Genomic DNA, 15,553 nt, shown 5'->3' on the forward strand with positions numbered 1-15,553 from the left:
TCACCTCATCCAACCAGCTTACCTTTTCATGTTTGTGTTTCTCCTTTTCCTTCTCTTTCTTTTCTCTTTCTTTCCTCTCCTTTTCCTTCTCCTTCTTTTCCTTTTCTTTGTCCTTCTCCCTTTCTTTCTTTTTCTTCTTCTCTTTTTTGTCCTTCTTCTTCTCTTTAGGTTTCTCTTTGTCCTCAAATAGTTTTTCAGGTAGCATGGGAGACAAGGAAGGTAACATGCTGGGAAGCCTCATGGCAGATGGTGTGCTGAACAAGGGCATAGACATTTCTTTGGGAGGTAACACAAGAGGTGCTGATGGCACCTTTATCTTATCTTCCTTACCCTTATCTTTGAGTTTCTCTTTGTCTTTTTTATCCTTGTCCTTTTTGCCTTTCTCTTTCTCTTTCTTTTTATCTTTATGTTTTTCTCTCTCTTTTTTGGTATTGCCATCTTTCAACTTTACTTTTGTGTCAGCATCCTCAAAGTCCTTTAGTTTGAATTTATACGGATCAGGATCCTCCTCTTTGAGCAGTTCCTTCCACTGAAACTTTGCTTCCTTGTTTCCTTCCTTGTCTTTATCTTTCTCCTTGTTCTTTTCCTTCTCCTTATTTTTCTCCTTGTTCTTCTCTTTATCTTTTTCCTTTTGTTTTTCTTTCTTCTTCATTTTAGTTTTCAGCTCTTTTTTCAATTTCTTTTTCACTTCTGTTGATGAAGCCAGCTTGGTTTTCTCCTCATAGACTTTGAGAAGAGGCTCTGGAGTTGGAGGTGAAGCAGAAGGAGAGGAGAAATAAGTGAAGTTGGTAGGTGGATTAGAAGGTGTCCCCATGTTTGCCTTCCGAATGACCTCATCAATTGAGTCATCCATTGTCCATGAAATGTCTGAACTTGAGGTCCCACCTGAGGCAGGTATTGGAGTTGCTCCTGCCTTATTTGCATTATTGGCAGGAACAGAAGGTTTAGGAGTTGTAGACTCTGAAATAGAAAGTCTTTTAGGGCTGGTAAAAATTTCCCCTTCTGATTCAGAGCCAGAGGAGAACTCGAAGGGGTCCGGCTCTCGCTCTGCACACGCCCGAGCGATCACGGCATCGATTGAATCATCGATGGTCTTGTCCATGACCGGCACTTTCTTCACCTGGTTGTCCAGATTTGGCTTGGGGGCAGGCTCGGGTGGTGTCTGTGCCTGTTTCACTTGGATGTTTTCCTTTCCTATCTTCTCACTCAAGGCAGCCAGAGGGGGTCTACTCAGTGGTTCAGGCTTCACAGGTGGTTGTGGAACGTGAGCAGGAACCTTTGGGCTTTTGGGACTTTTTGGGCTCTTGGCGCGACCCGGTGACTTCTTTTCTTTGGATCCAGGTTTTGGTGAACGAATGGGACTCCCAGCTACCACGGGTGAGGGTGTAGTTTTCGGTGATTTTGTCTTTTGTCCTGGAGAACTTGTTTTGGACTTTGTTTTGGGTACGAACGGCTTTGCCTCTAAAGGTTTGGGGGTGGGCACTTGGGGTTTTGCAATGGGAGCCAACATTGGTGGTTCCGGAGAAGGGGGGGCAAGGTCTGCACTGTCCTGAACGTGAACTGGAGAAAGCATTGGTGGGACTTTTTGTGTATTTATTGAGCTAAGAGGCTCACGTTGTTCCACAGTTCCATCCAAGGCATCCCCTTTGGAAACAGACAGTTTTGGCCTTTTCACAGGTGGGAATTCCTCAGGATCGGGACTTTCTAATGGTCTCTTGCTCAAGTAGTTCTCATCATTAATTGCCTCATCCTCTTCCATATCTCCTTCTTCTTCCAGTGGGACCTGCATGGCCTCTGCAGATGTACCTCCATCGGTAGGAACCTGCTCCTCTTCCTCCTCTGCAACAAAGAACATTTAGAAAAGCATTAGGATAATTGAAATGTGTTTTACAGAAACAAACAAGCACCACAACAAATCTCATGTGCAGCTCAGCCCAGAAGAGACAACTGGCCACCTTTCTTACTGGTTTGCTGGGAGGAACATGTGGCAGCTTGTGTGTCACATCAGCCACCACTGGAACTGGCAGGTGCCCTCACTGCAGTGTAACACTGAACCCATGAGCAAAGGAGAGGAGGGCAGAGTTCACCAATGGCAGAGCCTGCAGAGCAAGCTCAAAGTGTCAGTTCTACCCAAAACCACCCTAATAACTTCTTCATTTGTTTTTAAACTAAGTGAAAGAGGTTGAAGCATTTTTTGCTGTAACACCGTGTCAAAGAAAAGTGTCAAAGTAAAACTAATCAGAACTGTCTTTCTTGCCTATATCTCACCCAAGTTTGACTGCAGATTAACTACTAGTAAAACATCTTCCTAAATCTAGTTTATTCTTCCTGAAGCAGCACAGGCTGAAGGTTAAAGCAGAGGACTAAGCCCCATTCACCTGCCAGGTTCTGTCTCTGATACCATCTCAAGAGCTGCTGCAGGTGGACATTATCTGTTATGACTTTATGGGAACGCCCCAGCATTGTGTGTGTGTGTTGGTTCAATCAGGAACGTGCCTTTGAAATGCATTTTCCCATCATCTCCCTTACTGTTGTTTTGTTTGCATCGTGGGACAATCCTGGAGTGCATATGCCAGCTTCCTCCAGCAGTGAAACCAAAATGAAGGAGGAATTCACCTCGGACACTTCAGAGCAAGTGGGCATTCGGGCTGTGAGACCAAAACCCAGCTTTTGAAAACAAGATAAACCTGAAATCTACACAATGCAGACATCAGACATCAACTATTCCAAACCAGTGTGGATATCACCTGTGTGATTGCTCTGGTTTTTTGTTTAATAACAATTATTTTTTCTCCCTATATACAACACCATCTTCAGAGCCACACGTGACATTATGGTGCAGAGAAAGGAGAAAATCCACTTGAGATCTCCCAACAAATCCACAGTAGATTTAAAAAGAGAACCTCTGATCTCCACAACCACAGCCAAGCACTTTATCCTCTTTGATACACTTCCTCACTTTCAAAATGGAATTATCCGAGCAGGAAAAAGGATTCTTAGTCCTGAATAAGAATGTCTACACAGGCATTAACCTGACACATTTGTATTTGGAGTAATTACATCATTACACCTCTGCTGGTTAACATTCCTACACACACAAACTTTACCCCAAGTTTCTGTTTACTCACCTGCAAAAACCCAAGACATTTTGTCTATCAGGGTTTCTGAGGAAAGATATCCATAGCCCCAAGATTCTCACATGAAATATGGAGTAAAAAACATTTATGAGGACAGTGGCTAAAACCCAACTTCCTAATGAGCAGGTGGCTTTAATGAAAAAAGCACCAAGAAACTTGAAACATTCCACTAAACACTATTTAAAACTCAGCAAGACAGCATCTTTCTAAAATATCTCTTTTCAAGGAATTTATTTTCAGGTTTTCTGCGCTGGTGTTTCTCTACTGTAATGTGTCAATGCTCTGATTTAGGAGAGTTGAGTCAAGAGCCCTGGGCTGCAGCACAAATCTTGCCAGCATCACAAATTAAGTAAAATGAGCTAGCAAGTCTGGCTTTCGCCAGGGCCCAGAGGATTTACAGCAGCCAGCCCAGAGAGGAGACTTTGCCTGAGGATAAAGTCTTAGCCTTCCGTGAAAAACAGAAATGTTAGGGAGTTAGGTTTTGCCTGGCTGGGCACTGACATTGAATTTTTTAAACTGCAAAGTTAGAGTATAACTGAGAAATCACTCTGGACTGAGCCTGCACCTGCTATGGGGGAAAAAAATCTGCTTCCCCATCATGGAAGTAATTTCAATCTCTGTTTAAGCTGCTGCAGAAATCAGCTGCCTTCACCCGCTCAGGAGGTTTTGGGGATGAAGAATCAGCATTCATCAGATGTCACACAGCACTGGTTGCTACTGAGTAATTCCCTCCAAACCCCATTCCCCCTACTTCAGAAGTGAGAGTTTGTTTTCATTTAAAAGTAGGAGATAAAATTTAAAACAAACATCATACTTTAAAATTGGGATTTAGAGAAATTTTCTGCCTCAGCCACAAGATGAAAAGTGTAGCCAAATTAAAATATTAGGAAAGATAGGGTTTGATGATAGAGACTTTAGAACAGAATAGGAATATTAGAATAGAGATAGGAATATTAACCGTTTTAATACAAGAAACATGGGGATTAAAAAGTCAATAAAGTGGAAAATAAACTACTGCAACAGTAAAAATTTACACTTACTAGAAAATTTTATATTTATTAGAAAAAGATTTCTGCCCAGTGTCCATTTTAACAGCCCCTCTCCCACACTGTATCTCACAGAAGGGCACTGCAATATTTCATATTTTTATAACTCCTTCCCATCCCAAGGTGCTTCTCATGTTTTACCTACTCAGGATTGCAGAATACCAGCAGCTGCTGGATCAAAGGCAAAAAAACAATTTCAGAGGAGCTTTGGAGAACAGGGACCAGAGTTCTGTATAATAAAAAAAAGAGCAATGCTTATTTCTTTTTTAATAAGGCCAAGTAAAGTTTGCAGCGGGCCCACGAAGTTTCTGTGATCTTGTGTGGAGGTGCCAGGGAAGGGCAGAAAGGTTAAAGTGCAGTTTGTAGAGGTGAGACAAGAAATCGGGGTGTCTTGGCTCCAGCTTTCATGCACATTCCTGCAAGCCACAAAGACAACTTAGTAAGGAAGCAGAAGCATTACCATCCCTTTTATATGGACTTGGATTCCCCAAAACATCTGGAAAAAATTGCCTGGGTCAGTCCTGAACAATCCAGGGACTAAGGAAGTTCATGAGCACTTAACTACTGACACACATTCACCACTTTTCAGACATGCTCAGATGACAATCTGGAATCCTATCGTGGTCAAATGAAATCCAAATTTCTCTTGGAACGAGGCCACAGTCTGATCCTTAGCAAGGACTGGTTTTCTGCCAGGCAGCAGCTTTCAAACCTGAGCCACCACAGCTGTGGCAGAAAACAATGAAGCTTTTTTTTTTTTTTTTTTTTGGTGTTGGGGGGGTTTAGTTAATTAGAGAAAGTGAAATTTCTATCTTGAGTTCAAGACCTATGGCTCTTTTTCCTCCCAAAGGATTCACACCAGAGCAGGAACTAAATATGGAAAAACATCAGATTTTAAGTGTTTGCTGCCTGACTTGGTGATGAGCAGTTACAACCACGTGGCCACTTCCTCACCTTGTCCATCTCATTTGCCACCCTGCACTTCTGGATGCAGCATCCTTTGTGCACAAGATTGCTTTTAAACTCTCTTTACTGCCATTTCTCCCCATCTCCAGCCACCTTTATTAATGATCCAGCCCGAGTTAGCATCTATAGGTCAAATGGATATCACCTCAACCATCTGCCCTCATAACTCTCCCCTGTAATGAAAGGAGACTGGAGCTGTTTGGGAGGTTTCTCAAGATAACAGATACATTTTTTTTTTGGTCGTTAGAGAAGTCAGTGCTGGATCAATATTAATGCTCACATTACTAAAGCTATAGAGAGCAATTGTTTATTATGTCAGCAGGCCCCCTGTGCAGAGCCTGGCTTACAGGAGGGATGAGTTCTGCCATTGCAGCACTGAATTTGTCCATCACTGAAACAGAACAAGCTGAGAGCTGTCAGCATGCTGCCTATGAGAAATGTGGTTAGAAAGGCAACATTTCTTATTTGAGAATATTAGGCTGTGCCAGGGAAGTGGTGGAATCACCATCCCTGAAATTGTTCAAAAATCATGAGGATGTGTCACCTGGGGACATGGATTTAGTGGAGACTTGGCAGTGATGGGTTAATGGAATTGATGATCTCAGAGGGCTTTTCCAACCTAAATGATTCAGTGGGTAACAACATCACCTGGGTCTATGTCAGAAGGCAAATTCACTTTTATGAAAGGATGATTTTAAAGTTAGGGGAGGATTGAATCCACTCCTCTCTTGACACAGGTCTGCAGGGTGATTTCGGGCAGGTCACTCCACGTCCTGCTGCCTTCCCACCTGACAAATGATCATAATTCCATCTCACAGAGGTGCTGGAAAAGCTGAACTTGATAAATATGCAGCATCTGGACAGAAAGCATCAGAATCCCAAATGCAAACTGTGGGGATCTGTCACCACTTCAAATGTTGGAAAATTTCTTAAGCTGAACAGTTCAGGCAAGAAACTGAAATTTCTGTACGTTTTTAAGGAAAAACCACTAAAGAAGATCAAACTCTATTTCTTGGTACATCATGTCCCTGTAGCACAGCAAGGACCCCAGACCAAATGTTTATTGAATATAAATTAATTAATTTAGCACAGCTTAGTTTCAGGACAGCAATACCCAACACTTCAGTAATGAATCTCCAGGTTTATGAAAACTGACAGGAGGGTACAAAGGAACAGAAATTCTGCCTTTCTGCAGAAAAAGAAGTGCAATCACATGCACCACATTATCATGCTCACCTGGCTGCCTTGGCAGAGGATGCAGCACAACAGGTCAGATAAAAATGAAGGCAGGAAAAATAGATGCAAAACTCATCTGATTGAGTAAAAATGCACCTATGCATGGGCATTCTTCAAGCAAGAAAACCTATCATATATAAATACACCAATAAAATTAAAATAGTCATCCTCTTGGTCACCACCAGACTTTTTACTTGGTGGCTTCAGTGAGAAAAAAATAGCATTGACAGCAAAATGGGGTGTCCCAGAGCACATGGCACAGATTGGGACAGACAAAATCTCTGCTCAGCTCCTGACCCTGCCAAAAACCCACCCTGTCTGCTGGCTGGCATTTAATTTAAGTAAAGTTCCAGTCTCTCTTCTGAAAACTGGATTAACATTTCACTCTGTCACAGGGTGGTGACAGGATAAAACCATCTGGGTAAGACATGCAGATTTAAGAATAAATAAATATTTCTTATGTACAAGATGAAGCAGAGTCAGAAATGGTGGCTAAAGCAGGACACCACTTGCTGAAGAAAGAGTAACTTGATTTTAGTAACAGCAGCTCTTACCTCCAGTGCTACCTCCAATGTATGAATTGCACAAAGCTCTGGGAGGTAACAGTTCCTGTGGAAGCCAACTCTTGTTATTATAATAATGTAAGATTTAGGCATTTGGCATTTGATATTAACAGCAGTATGGCAGATAAACAGGATCAGCTATCAGAGCGAACCCATTAAGAATACAATTCTCAAAAAGCAGATGTTTCCATCCAACTCATACATGCCTATTTTCAACTATTAAATTTCTTCCATAATACTTTTCTTTTTAAACAGAACTTGAATATTTTCTTTTCTAAGAGAATGCAAAATGACCAAAGTAAGATCAGGAGATCACAAAATTCTTTCACACATAGTTCTGTTCAGATCAGCCTCTCTGCTTCTCTGCACTGCATGGTACCAAGTACCTGAGAATGGGAGTTGGAAGCATCAGGATTTTTAAGGAAAATTAGGATTTGGGAAAGGAACTGATCTGGCAGTGCCTGCACTGAAATCTTCAATCCATCTTCATTTCCAAGCATATCTTCCTTAGGACCACATGGATATCAAGGCTGATGGCTTTATACACAGCCAGCTCAGCCTCTCAAATGTAAGGAAGGAAGGGATTGTTCCCACCCAACATATGAAACATTTTAGTGAGGAAAAAAAAAATAGAAAAAATCTTCCTGCAGACTTCCAGAATAATTTTCCTATTGTCTAGTTAAAGCATGAGATGAAGCCAAAGATAAGTTTTTGGAAATTTTAAGTCATTAAGTCAAGAGCTTACATCCCTATCATATCCTAATAAGCAGGAGCTTTTGATTTCTGTTAAAATTGAAGTCTTTTTCTTGTGCCATGATATGTTTTATCTCTTTAACTTGTAATAACAATGGCCTTTTCCCAAAACAAACAGAAAGTGTGCTTGTAGTCCATAAAGGAAATTAATGGAAGAGGGACAAAATTCAATCCTGATATCCTACAGGCCAATATCCTGATACCTTAATGCAAAATGAACACACTGAGATACCTGTGACACATGTGGGGCTTAGAATACTGGATTTTATAGAGATACTTGTGCATATTTTACACATATATATATTTGTAACTGTATTTATAATTTCTCTGCTGTACGAACATACTGATCACTGATGTGACCTGTTTACCAACCAGACAATAAAACAACAGATTTCTCCTTTACTTTATAAAGATCAAGCAACCTATTACCAAACTCTGACATTTTCCAGCTGATACTTTCTATGGGATGACAGCTAGGAAGAGATCAGCACCAAGGATTTAATCATCCATGTGTCTCAGATTTTTCCACTGACATTGACAGCAAATTCATTGCAGTGCCTTTCTCAGTATGTTATCAAATGCAAAAACCACCAATACATCAAAAAAAAAAAAAAAAAAAGCTTTCAGGTATGGCAAGTGATTTGATTTTGCATATATAACTAAAACATTGTAAGGAAGACATGAAAGGTGCTTGAAGTTAAACATCTCAATTTGTTAATCACACTGGAAAATGCTGTCCCAAATGCTGGGTGGTGCCTTCAATCCTTGCTATTAGCCAGCACTGACCTTTGAGGTGTTCAGCAGGACTGAGACTTGGTGTATATATTTATCAATCTCCTTATTAACCTGCCCAAGAAGCTACAAGAGGTCAACAAAACAGCCCTCCACTCCTCAGGACATAATACATCCAACCATCTGGAAATATCTATGATGGCAATAATCAGGTTCTGGACTCAAAAGTTTCCAGATTGATTCAGTTCCTCTCCATCCTCCCCATCTTGGTGTGAAATCATTGGAGATGAATTATTGAGCACCACTATGAGAAAAGAGTATTGACAGTTTGCCAGAAACAAACCATAACTCCCAAACCTGTAGTTCTACATTTAATGGAAACTGTCCCATCCTTTCTTTTGTCCTGGTTCAAGCATTTGTGCAGGAGAATGAGGAACTAATTGAGGCTAAAATAAGGAAGATTATCTGCTAGTTTGGGTTAGAAGTGACCTAATGAGATAACTCAAATGGAAATATATCTGAGGGTGGAAGCAAAAAAAACCCAACAAAGATAAACTATTCTTATAAAAAACCCACCTCAGGATGCCACAGGCATAAAGGAGTGGAAAAAAAGCGGGAAAGTTCTGAGGAGCATCACTCTGGGCATCAGATCTTGGATATAATGTGAAATTTTGGCTTCCAATGCTGCTTTAGGATACCAGGTACAATGACAGTAACACTTCTAAGTAGTTACTAGTGGCTGCCCCTATTCAAATATTTTTTTAAAATATGGAATTTTTTGAAGCCAAATTATGCAGAATTCTTAAAATGACACAGCTAGTTCCCTGCTGAAGACAGAAAAACAGAGTTGGCAGATTGTTATCTGCTACACCCACAATCTCTGTCTGACCTGACAAAATATTAGTCCAGAATGTGCTGCTACAGCAAGCAAAAACATGTTTCTGTCTAAATACAATAAGGGAGACTTTATTTTTGCTTTGACTTTTAAGCAGCAGCTCAACATTTTTTGTAGCTCATGCACAAATACACGAACACACAGCAGTGATGGGCTGATGAGTCTCGAGACCAGAAACAACCCCAGCAGCATCTTTAGGAAGTGCTGGAATGAGAAATGTGTGAGATCCAGCCAGCTCCCTGTCAGCAGGGCAGCCTTGGCTCAGGCTCTTTGGTGTTGCTCTGAGTTACTTGGGATTGAGTCTCTCCCCTGAACTCTGCAGAGTGTAATGTGAAAACCACTGCAGTTAGATCAAAACATAGAGCCAGGGACAGAAAATCTCTACAACAAAATTTTGGCGTTGTCTCCATGATTTTTATTTCACTTTTTACTCCTTCTGAGATGTATGATCCTTAACAGAACCAAGAACTTGTCTCAAAGTATACATGCAGGCACAGAGGTTTTCTCTTTAAAGGAACATTTTGACTTCTAAAAAATAAAATTATTAGCAAAGACAAGGTAATTAGGCAATGACAATTCATAGAGTACAGCCAATCAATAACAGAGTACATTAGCAAGACTGACAGAGGTGTGAAGCTGATACATTATAAATGGCTCTATACTGACCTGTAAAAATGCAGCGTTTCCCTAACATTGGGCACAATAAAAAAACTAAAATGCTATATAAGCAAGCCAACCTGAAATGACACCTAGTATTATAAATGGCCTAATCTATATGTTAATACTGTTGTATCACATAACTGCAGCAAGACTAAGATAACAATATGACTTTGGGGTTTCTATGGCTACATCCTGGGCTAACGTGCCTGAAAGGGCTTGCTGCTGACACCACACAAGCTTTCTGAGTGCTTCTCTTTGGTTATTTATGATATGATTTATGATAACGACAACATCTCCTATTTTCTCCCCTCGTCAGATACAATAAATTGCCATCGTTAATCACCGTTCTTGCTTCAGCTATGATTACAATGGTATAATAGGGCCTGGCTATGGTAATACTGTGTATTAAGGTGATTTTTCCCCCCCTTTAAAGAAATATGCACAAGTAGATCTTTGTAGCTGATGTCAGTACCTGTAGTATTTTAATAATCTTCCCAGGAGTATTCCTGGATGAGAAATTCTGTTACAACTGAGATTCAGCACTGCTCCTCTTACAAAGATCAAATTTACCATCTAAAGACTCAAAATCCACATTGTATTATCTGTATCTAATAATTCTCAGATATAATAAGAGGGGTTTATATGTATTTTTTCCTTGAGAAAAGGAAAGCAGACCATCAGTCTTTTCACTTTGCACCTCTGTATCTAATCTTCCTGGCTGAGCTTTTCAAACCAGCTTTTCAAGTATCACAAATCTTACTAAAAACAAAAACACTGAACCTATATAAACATCTGGAAGGATTTTTACAGTGCTTTTCCTTTTCTATACTAAAGTCTTGTATAAGAAAATACACTGTTCTACCTTCAATAAAATCCTAGGTTGAAAATCCCTAGGCTTTTACAAATATTTTAGGAAGCAACTATTTGTACCTCCTGGCAAAGGAACAGACTGGGTATTTATTGCACTGGGGTACCTGTACTTCTTCCATATTAATAATTTTTACCTGGCACTGCAGAATTTTAGTCCTTCACGGATTTGCAACCTACATGGGTACTTGGATTCAGAGAGAAAATACTGTGATTATTTAATGTTTTATTTTGCAACGGAGCTAAAGAACTCCAGAAACAAGAAGGCGTAACTGTCCCATAGACATCACAAATTTCTTTTACTGCATTACTTCAGATCCCACTCTTTCTCCCCACAAGTTCAAAATTTCAAAAACCCCAAAGAGTTTGGGGTTTTTTGTGTAGTGCACCTGTGGAGCAGAAATGTGGTTTAAGGCACTTAAAATTGAAGAGTCACATTTCTCATCCTCAGGAGTTCCAGCGACAGCAAGTAAGAGGCAGACATGATGGCACAATGAGCTATTTTAGATTGTACTAACAAGCATATTTGTGCTTCTGTTGCTGCTAAAATTAGCTAAGGTGTCCTTCAGCCCAGAGTGACCCAATTGTTGCTGGTTTTGTGGCCAAGGTAGAGGAGATAGGAGGGGAGATCACAGCAATTCTGATCAGCACAGGGAAGATGTCTGGCATGGAAGAAATGGCAACATGAAGACAGTGGTCTCCTATTAAATCATGAGCTCATCTCCAAATTCACAGGATAAACAGACACTGCCAGGTGGGGCACAAAATCCACATGGAGAGAGAATTCCTCTGGCAGACAGCTACAATTACCTGTGTCTGCCTTTGACTCCTTTACTCCCTCAAAAGTAGACCTGGGCTATTTTGGGTCTTAATCTCTCATATGCTTATTCACATGAGGGAGCTTCTGCAAAAATGCATTCCCAAAAGGAAGTCTTGGCTCAACTCAGCTTAAAGACCATCCTCACAAATGCAATTTTGCTGTTGTAAAAAAAAGGCTCTGAGTGTTTAAATCACCTTCAAGTAACTTTTTAGTTCAACAACTCATTTGGCCATTAATTGCCTTGCCTCTCCTCCTCCTCTTGTGCATCACTTGCAATTGCAAGGGCATGTTTGAATCCCAGTGATAAGCTGCTCAGGGCAAGAACTGTATCTGTGTTTTCCAAAGTGCTTTGGTTACTTCTGGCACTATAAGAAAAACAAACAGAGCACGTATTTAAGAGACTCTTCCATCCATTTTTTTGTCTTCATTAGGTAAGAAAGGGAAAATCAGTATTTTCTCAACAATTCAAAAATATTTTCTAAAAAAGAGAAAGACTGGGGTAGGGAGAAGTTTATTTTCAATACATGAATTGAGAGGCATAGAAAAAGCTAGCCAGGGACTGTGCTCTAGAATAAATTGAAAAAGCTCTGTCTATCCTGTTAGGTGAAATCCTGATCTTTGGTATCGATCCATAGTGGCACGAATTAAGAGAAGTCACAGAAATTTAATTAAACATAAATTAAAAAGCTCTGCAATTGACTGGAAAACTCTCACTAATGTACACAGAATTACTTAAGAGTAAAAAAAAGACACATGTTCACCCTCTCCCTTAATAAATGTATGCACACCATGCCCCAAAGTGTTTATCAGATCTTCCAACTGTTGGGAATATTTCAGATGTTGGGATCCCATTTCTTTAATGATACCAGCAGCAATCATGAATGCTTTTGCCATGCAGAGCAATGAGTTTATACCCACAGTTGCTAACTCACAAACACAAGTGCAGTTACAGCTTCCAACTGTGTCTAAACAGCATCCACAGCCTTCAGCAGATGTACTGACCACACTAATCCTGGGACTTCAGTGCTCTGAACTGGCCCTGGTGTGTCCTGGTACATCTGTGAACCCCCCACTCCTTTGCTGGGATGAATTCTGAGCCACAATACGAATCCCATAACAAATACAATCTTCTTGATCTAGCAGAGAAGGAAATCACTGATGATAAGGTTTTAATAAAGCTTGACAAGCCTCAAAATTAAATTTGCTGGCAAGGGTTCACCCCCGAAACAGATACTTTCAAGCGGTCCTCACGAAAGAAGCCACGGAGACTTAAAGAGAGGAAAATGTTTACTTTAAGAGTTTTTTTTCTTACAGCTACAAATCCAATTAGTGACTCTCTATGTCTTCCAGCTTTATTCTGCAGGGAGCACATGTGTGTCCAGGCTCTCCCTGTTCCCCTGCCCTGCAGAAGGTGCCCATGGGCAGGGAGAACACTGATCAGGGCAGTGTGAGCACGCAGCCAGCAGCACTTCCCCGGCGACACGCACAGCCACGTGAAACCGGATCGGGCAGCACCGAGGGCTCAAACTGCTGCTGTCAGCACTGCTGGGAAACACTGCCCTGAGAGCACGGGGTGACTGTGCTGAGCAATAATTCTGTGGGCAGCTTCCCACTCCAGCAAGGAGCCCGATTCTGAGGGCTGTAGGAAAATTTAAACCACATCCAATTTAAAACCTCCGCTTTTTTTCCGGTGACCTTATAATTTTTCAGGGACAGCTGCTAAAATCTATTGCTTCTTTCCGTAGGACCTCATGGATCACTGCAACATCTTCAAATAAATCTCACTTTCGAGGGAACTCAGAGGCTGAAAACACAGCACAGGAGTCAGTTAGATGCTCTCACTCTACAACAGCTTTTTGGGGAGACAACTGGAAAGACCTCATGGGCTTCTACAAGGCTACAGCCACAAAATAATCCTGCACTTCTGAGGTTCTGCAAGACTTTGTGGGACAATTAAGCTAAGCAAAAAGCAGTGAAAAACATCAGAGTAAAGAAAAAAAGGGAGATTCAGAGGTATCAGAGTCCTGCATTTGCAGAAGTAGAGCTGGGCAAGGATGTGAAATGATTGTGATAAACTTCTCATGGTGTCACTTGCAAAGGACCCTTTTACAAGAGTACATAGTGATAGAACAAGGGGGAAAGACTTCAAACTGACAGAGAGCAGGTTTGGGTTGGATATTGGGTAGAAAATGTTTACTGTGAGGGTGGGGTGGCTCTGGCACAGGGTGCCCAGAGAAGCAACTGGAAGACAACTGGAAAGACCTCGTGGACTTTTACAAGGCCACAGCCACAAAACTATCCTGCACTTCTGAGGCTGCTGCAAGACTTTGTGGGACAATCAAGCTAAGCAAAAACCAGTGAAAAACATCAGAGTAAAGAAAAAACGGGAGATTCAGAGGTATCAGAGTCCTGCATTCGAAGAAGTAGAGCTGGGCAAGGATGTGAAATGATTGTGATACACTTATGGTGTCACTTGCAAAGGGCACAGTAAGAGAGGATACCCTTTTAAAAGAGTATGTAGTGATAGAACAAGGGGGAAAGACTTCAAACTGACTGAGAGTGGGCTTGGATTGGATATTAGGTAGAAAATGCGAGGGTGGGGTGGCTCTGGCACAGGGTGCCCAGAGAAGCTGTGGCTGCCCTTGGATCCCTGGAAGTGTCCAAGGCCAGGCTGGATGGGTCTTGGAGTAACCTGGGATAGTGGAAGGTGTCCCTGTTCATGGCAGGGGAGTGGCACAAGAACAGCTTCAGGATCCCTTCCAACCCAAATAATTCTCCGAGTCTGTGGCTTTTGTGGAAGCATTAAGCATGTTTTAGAATATTGCCTCTGTTTAGAAACATTCCAACCCATTTTTTAAAATAAAAACTCACAGCGCTGACAAGGACCTCAAGGCCCACATTGTGTGATGCTGCACTTTAGATTCAACTCCCTCTTTATGCTGCAGCCTTCATTTGGATGCAAGGGCAGCCCCTATGCTCCCAATGACCTTGGCAAAACTCTTAAAAACAAAACAAAAACAAAACAGAAAAAAAACCACACTAAAAAACCTTCAGGACCTCAGGCTCTAAAGCTATTTTAGAATTAGCTTTGAATAATTGTCCCACAATAGGAGTTTTCTTGATTAATTGCTTAAGATAAGGCCTCCTTTTCCTTGCTGGCCTCCAGTGACTCCCTCCACTTCCCATAATCACTTTTGTCTCAGTCTCCTGTTTACTGGGAACAGCTAAGAGAAAAATCAGAGATACACCAACTCCATTACCTGAGGATTAGCCAGAAGATAACCCTATGTATTCCATTACTGACCATTATTTGAGTAATTATTCAATCAAGTTTAGACCATGTGAAAGATGCACTAATTGCTTTGCAGAGCTTGCCCAAGCTGTTTATCTGAGGGATGCAACTTGTGTCCTTTAACAAAACAAAAATGATGTGCTGATTGCAAAGGAAAATGAGAAGTGGCTTTGTATTGAACTCTGTATCCTAATTAGGCTTAACCAGGAGTTAAGGATCTATTTTGATCAAGTTTCCACACGAGCTGGATTGGGTACATACTTGATTACAGAAATTCTGCAGGATATTGCTTTTCCATCTGAATTATTTAAAAAATGGTACATGGCCATTATTTTTCTAGTTTATGAGATAAGCATCCTGAATATAGGGAAAGCAGGGATAGTGGAGAAACAAACAAGCCAGTAACCAGCAGGCTTAATTTAAACAAGAAACTTGTGCACACATCAGTACTAGAGTCAGAAGGCTTGATACTCTGATTTAAACTGAATTAATGCCTTTTAGCTAAGTAATATTTTTCTTGGACACACGAAAGGAATGAAAAAAATCCAACAAAAACAAATTTAGTGAAGGAATTGGCTTCAGTAGG

General features: G+C 41.0%; 1 protein-coding gene across 1 annotated transcript in view; it reads right to left on the reverse strand.

Moving 5' to 3' along the window:
- Positions 1–15,553, reverse strand: part of TAF3 (TATA-box binding protein associated factor 3) — a 114,127-nt gene that overhangs the window by 25,098 nt on the left and 73,476 nt on the right. The window contains exon 3 of the mRNA XM_064703056.1: positions 23–1,839. Within this exon, the coding sequence (XP_064559126.1) occupies positions 23–1,839 (1,817 nt within the window). The remainder of the gene's footprint in view (positions 1–22; positions 1,840–15,553) is intronic.

Source organism: Zonotrichia leucophrys, chromosome 1A (assembly GCF_028769735.1).
Source record: "Zonotrichia leucophrys gambelii isolate GWCS_2022_RI chromosome 1A, RI_Zleu_2.0, whole genome shotgun sequence".
NCBI classification, from domain to species: Eukaryota; Metazoa; Chordata; class Aves; order Passeriformes; family Passerellidae; genus Zonotrichia; species Zonotrichia leucophrys.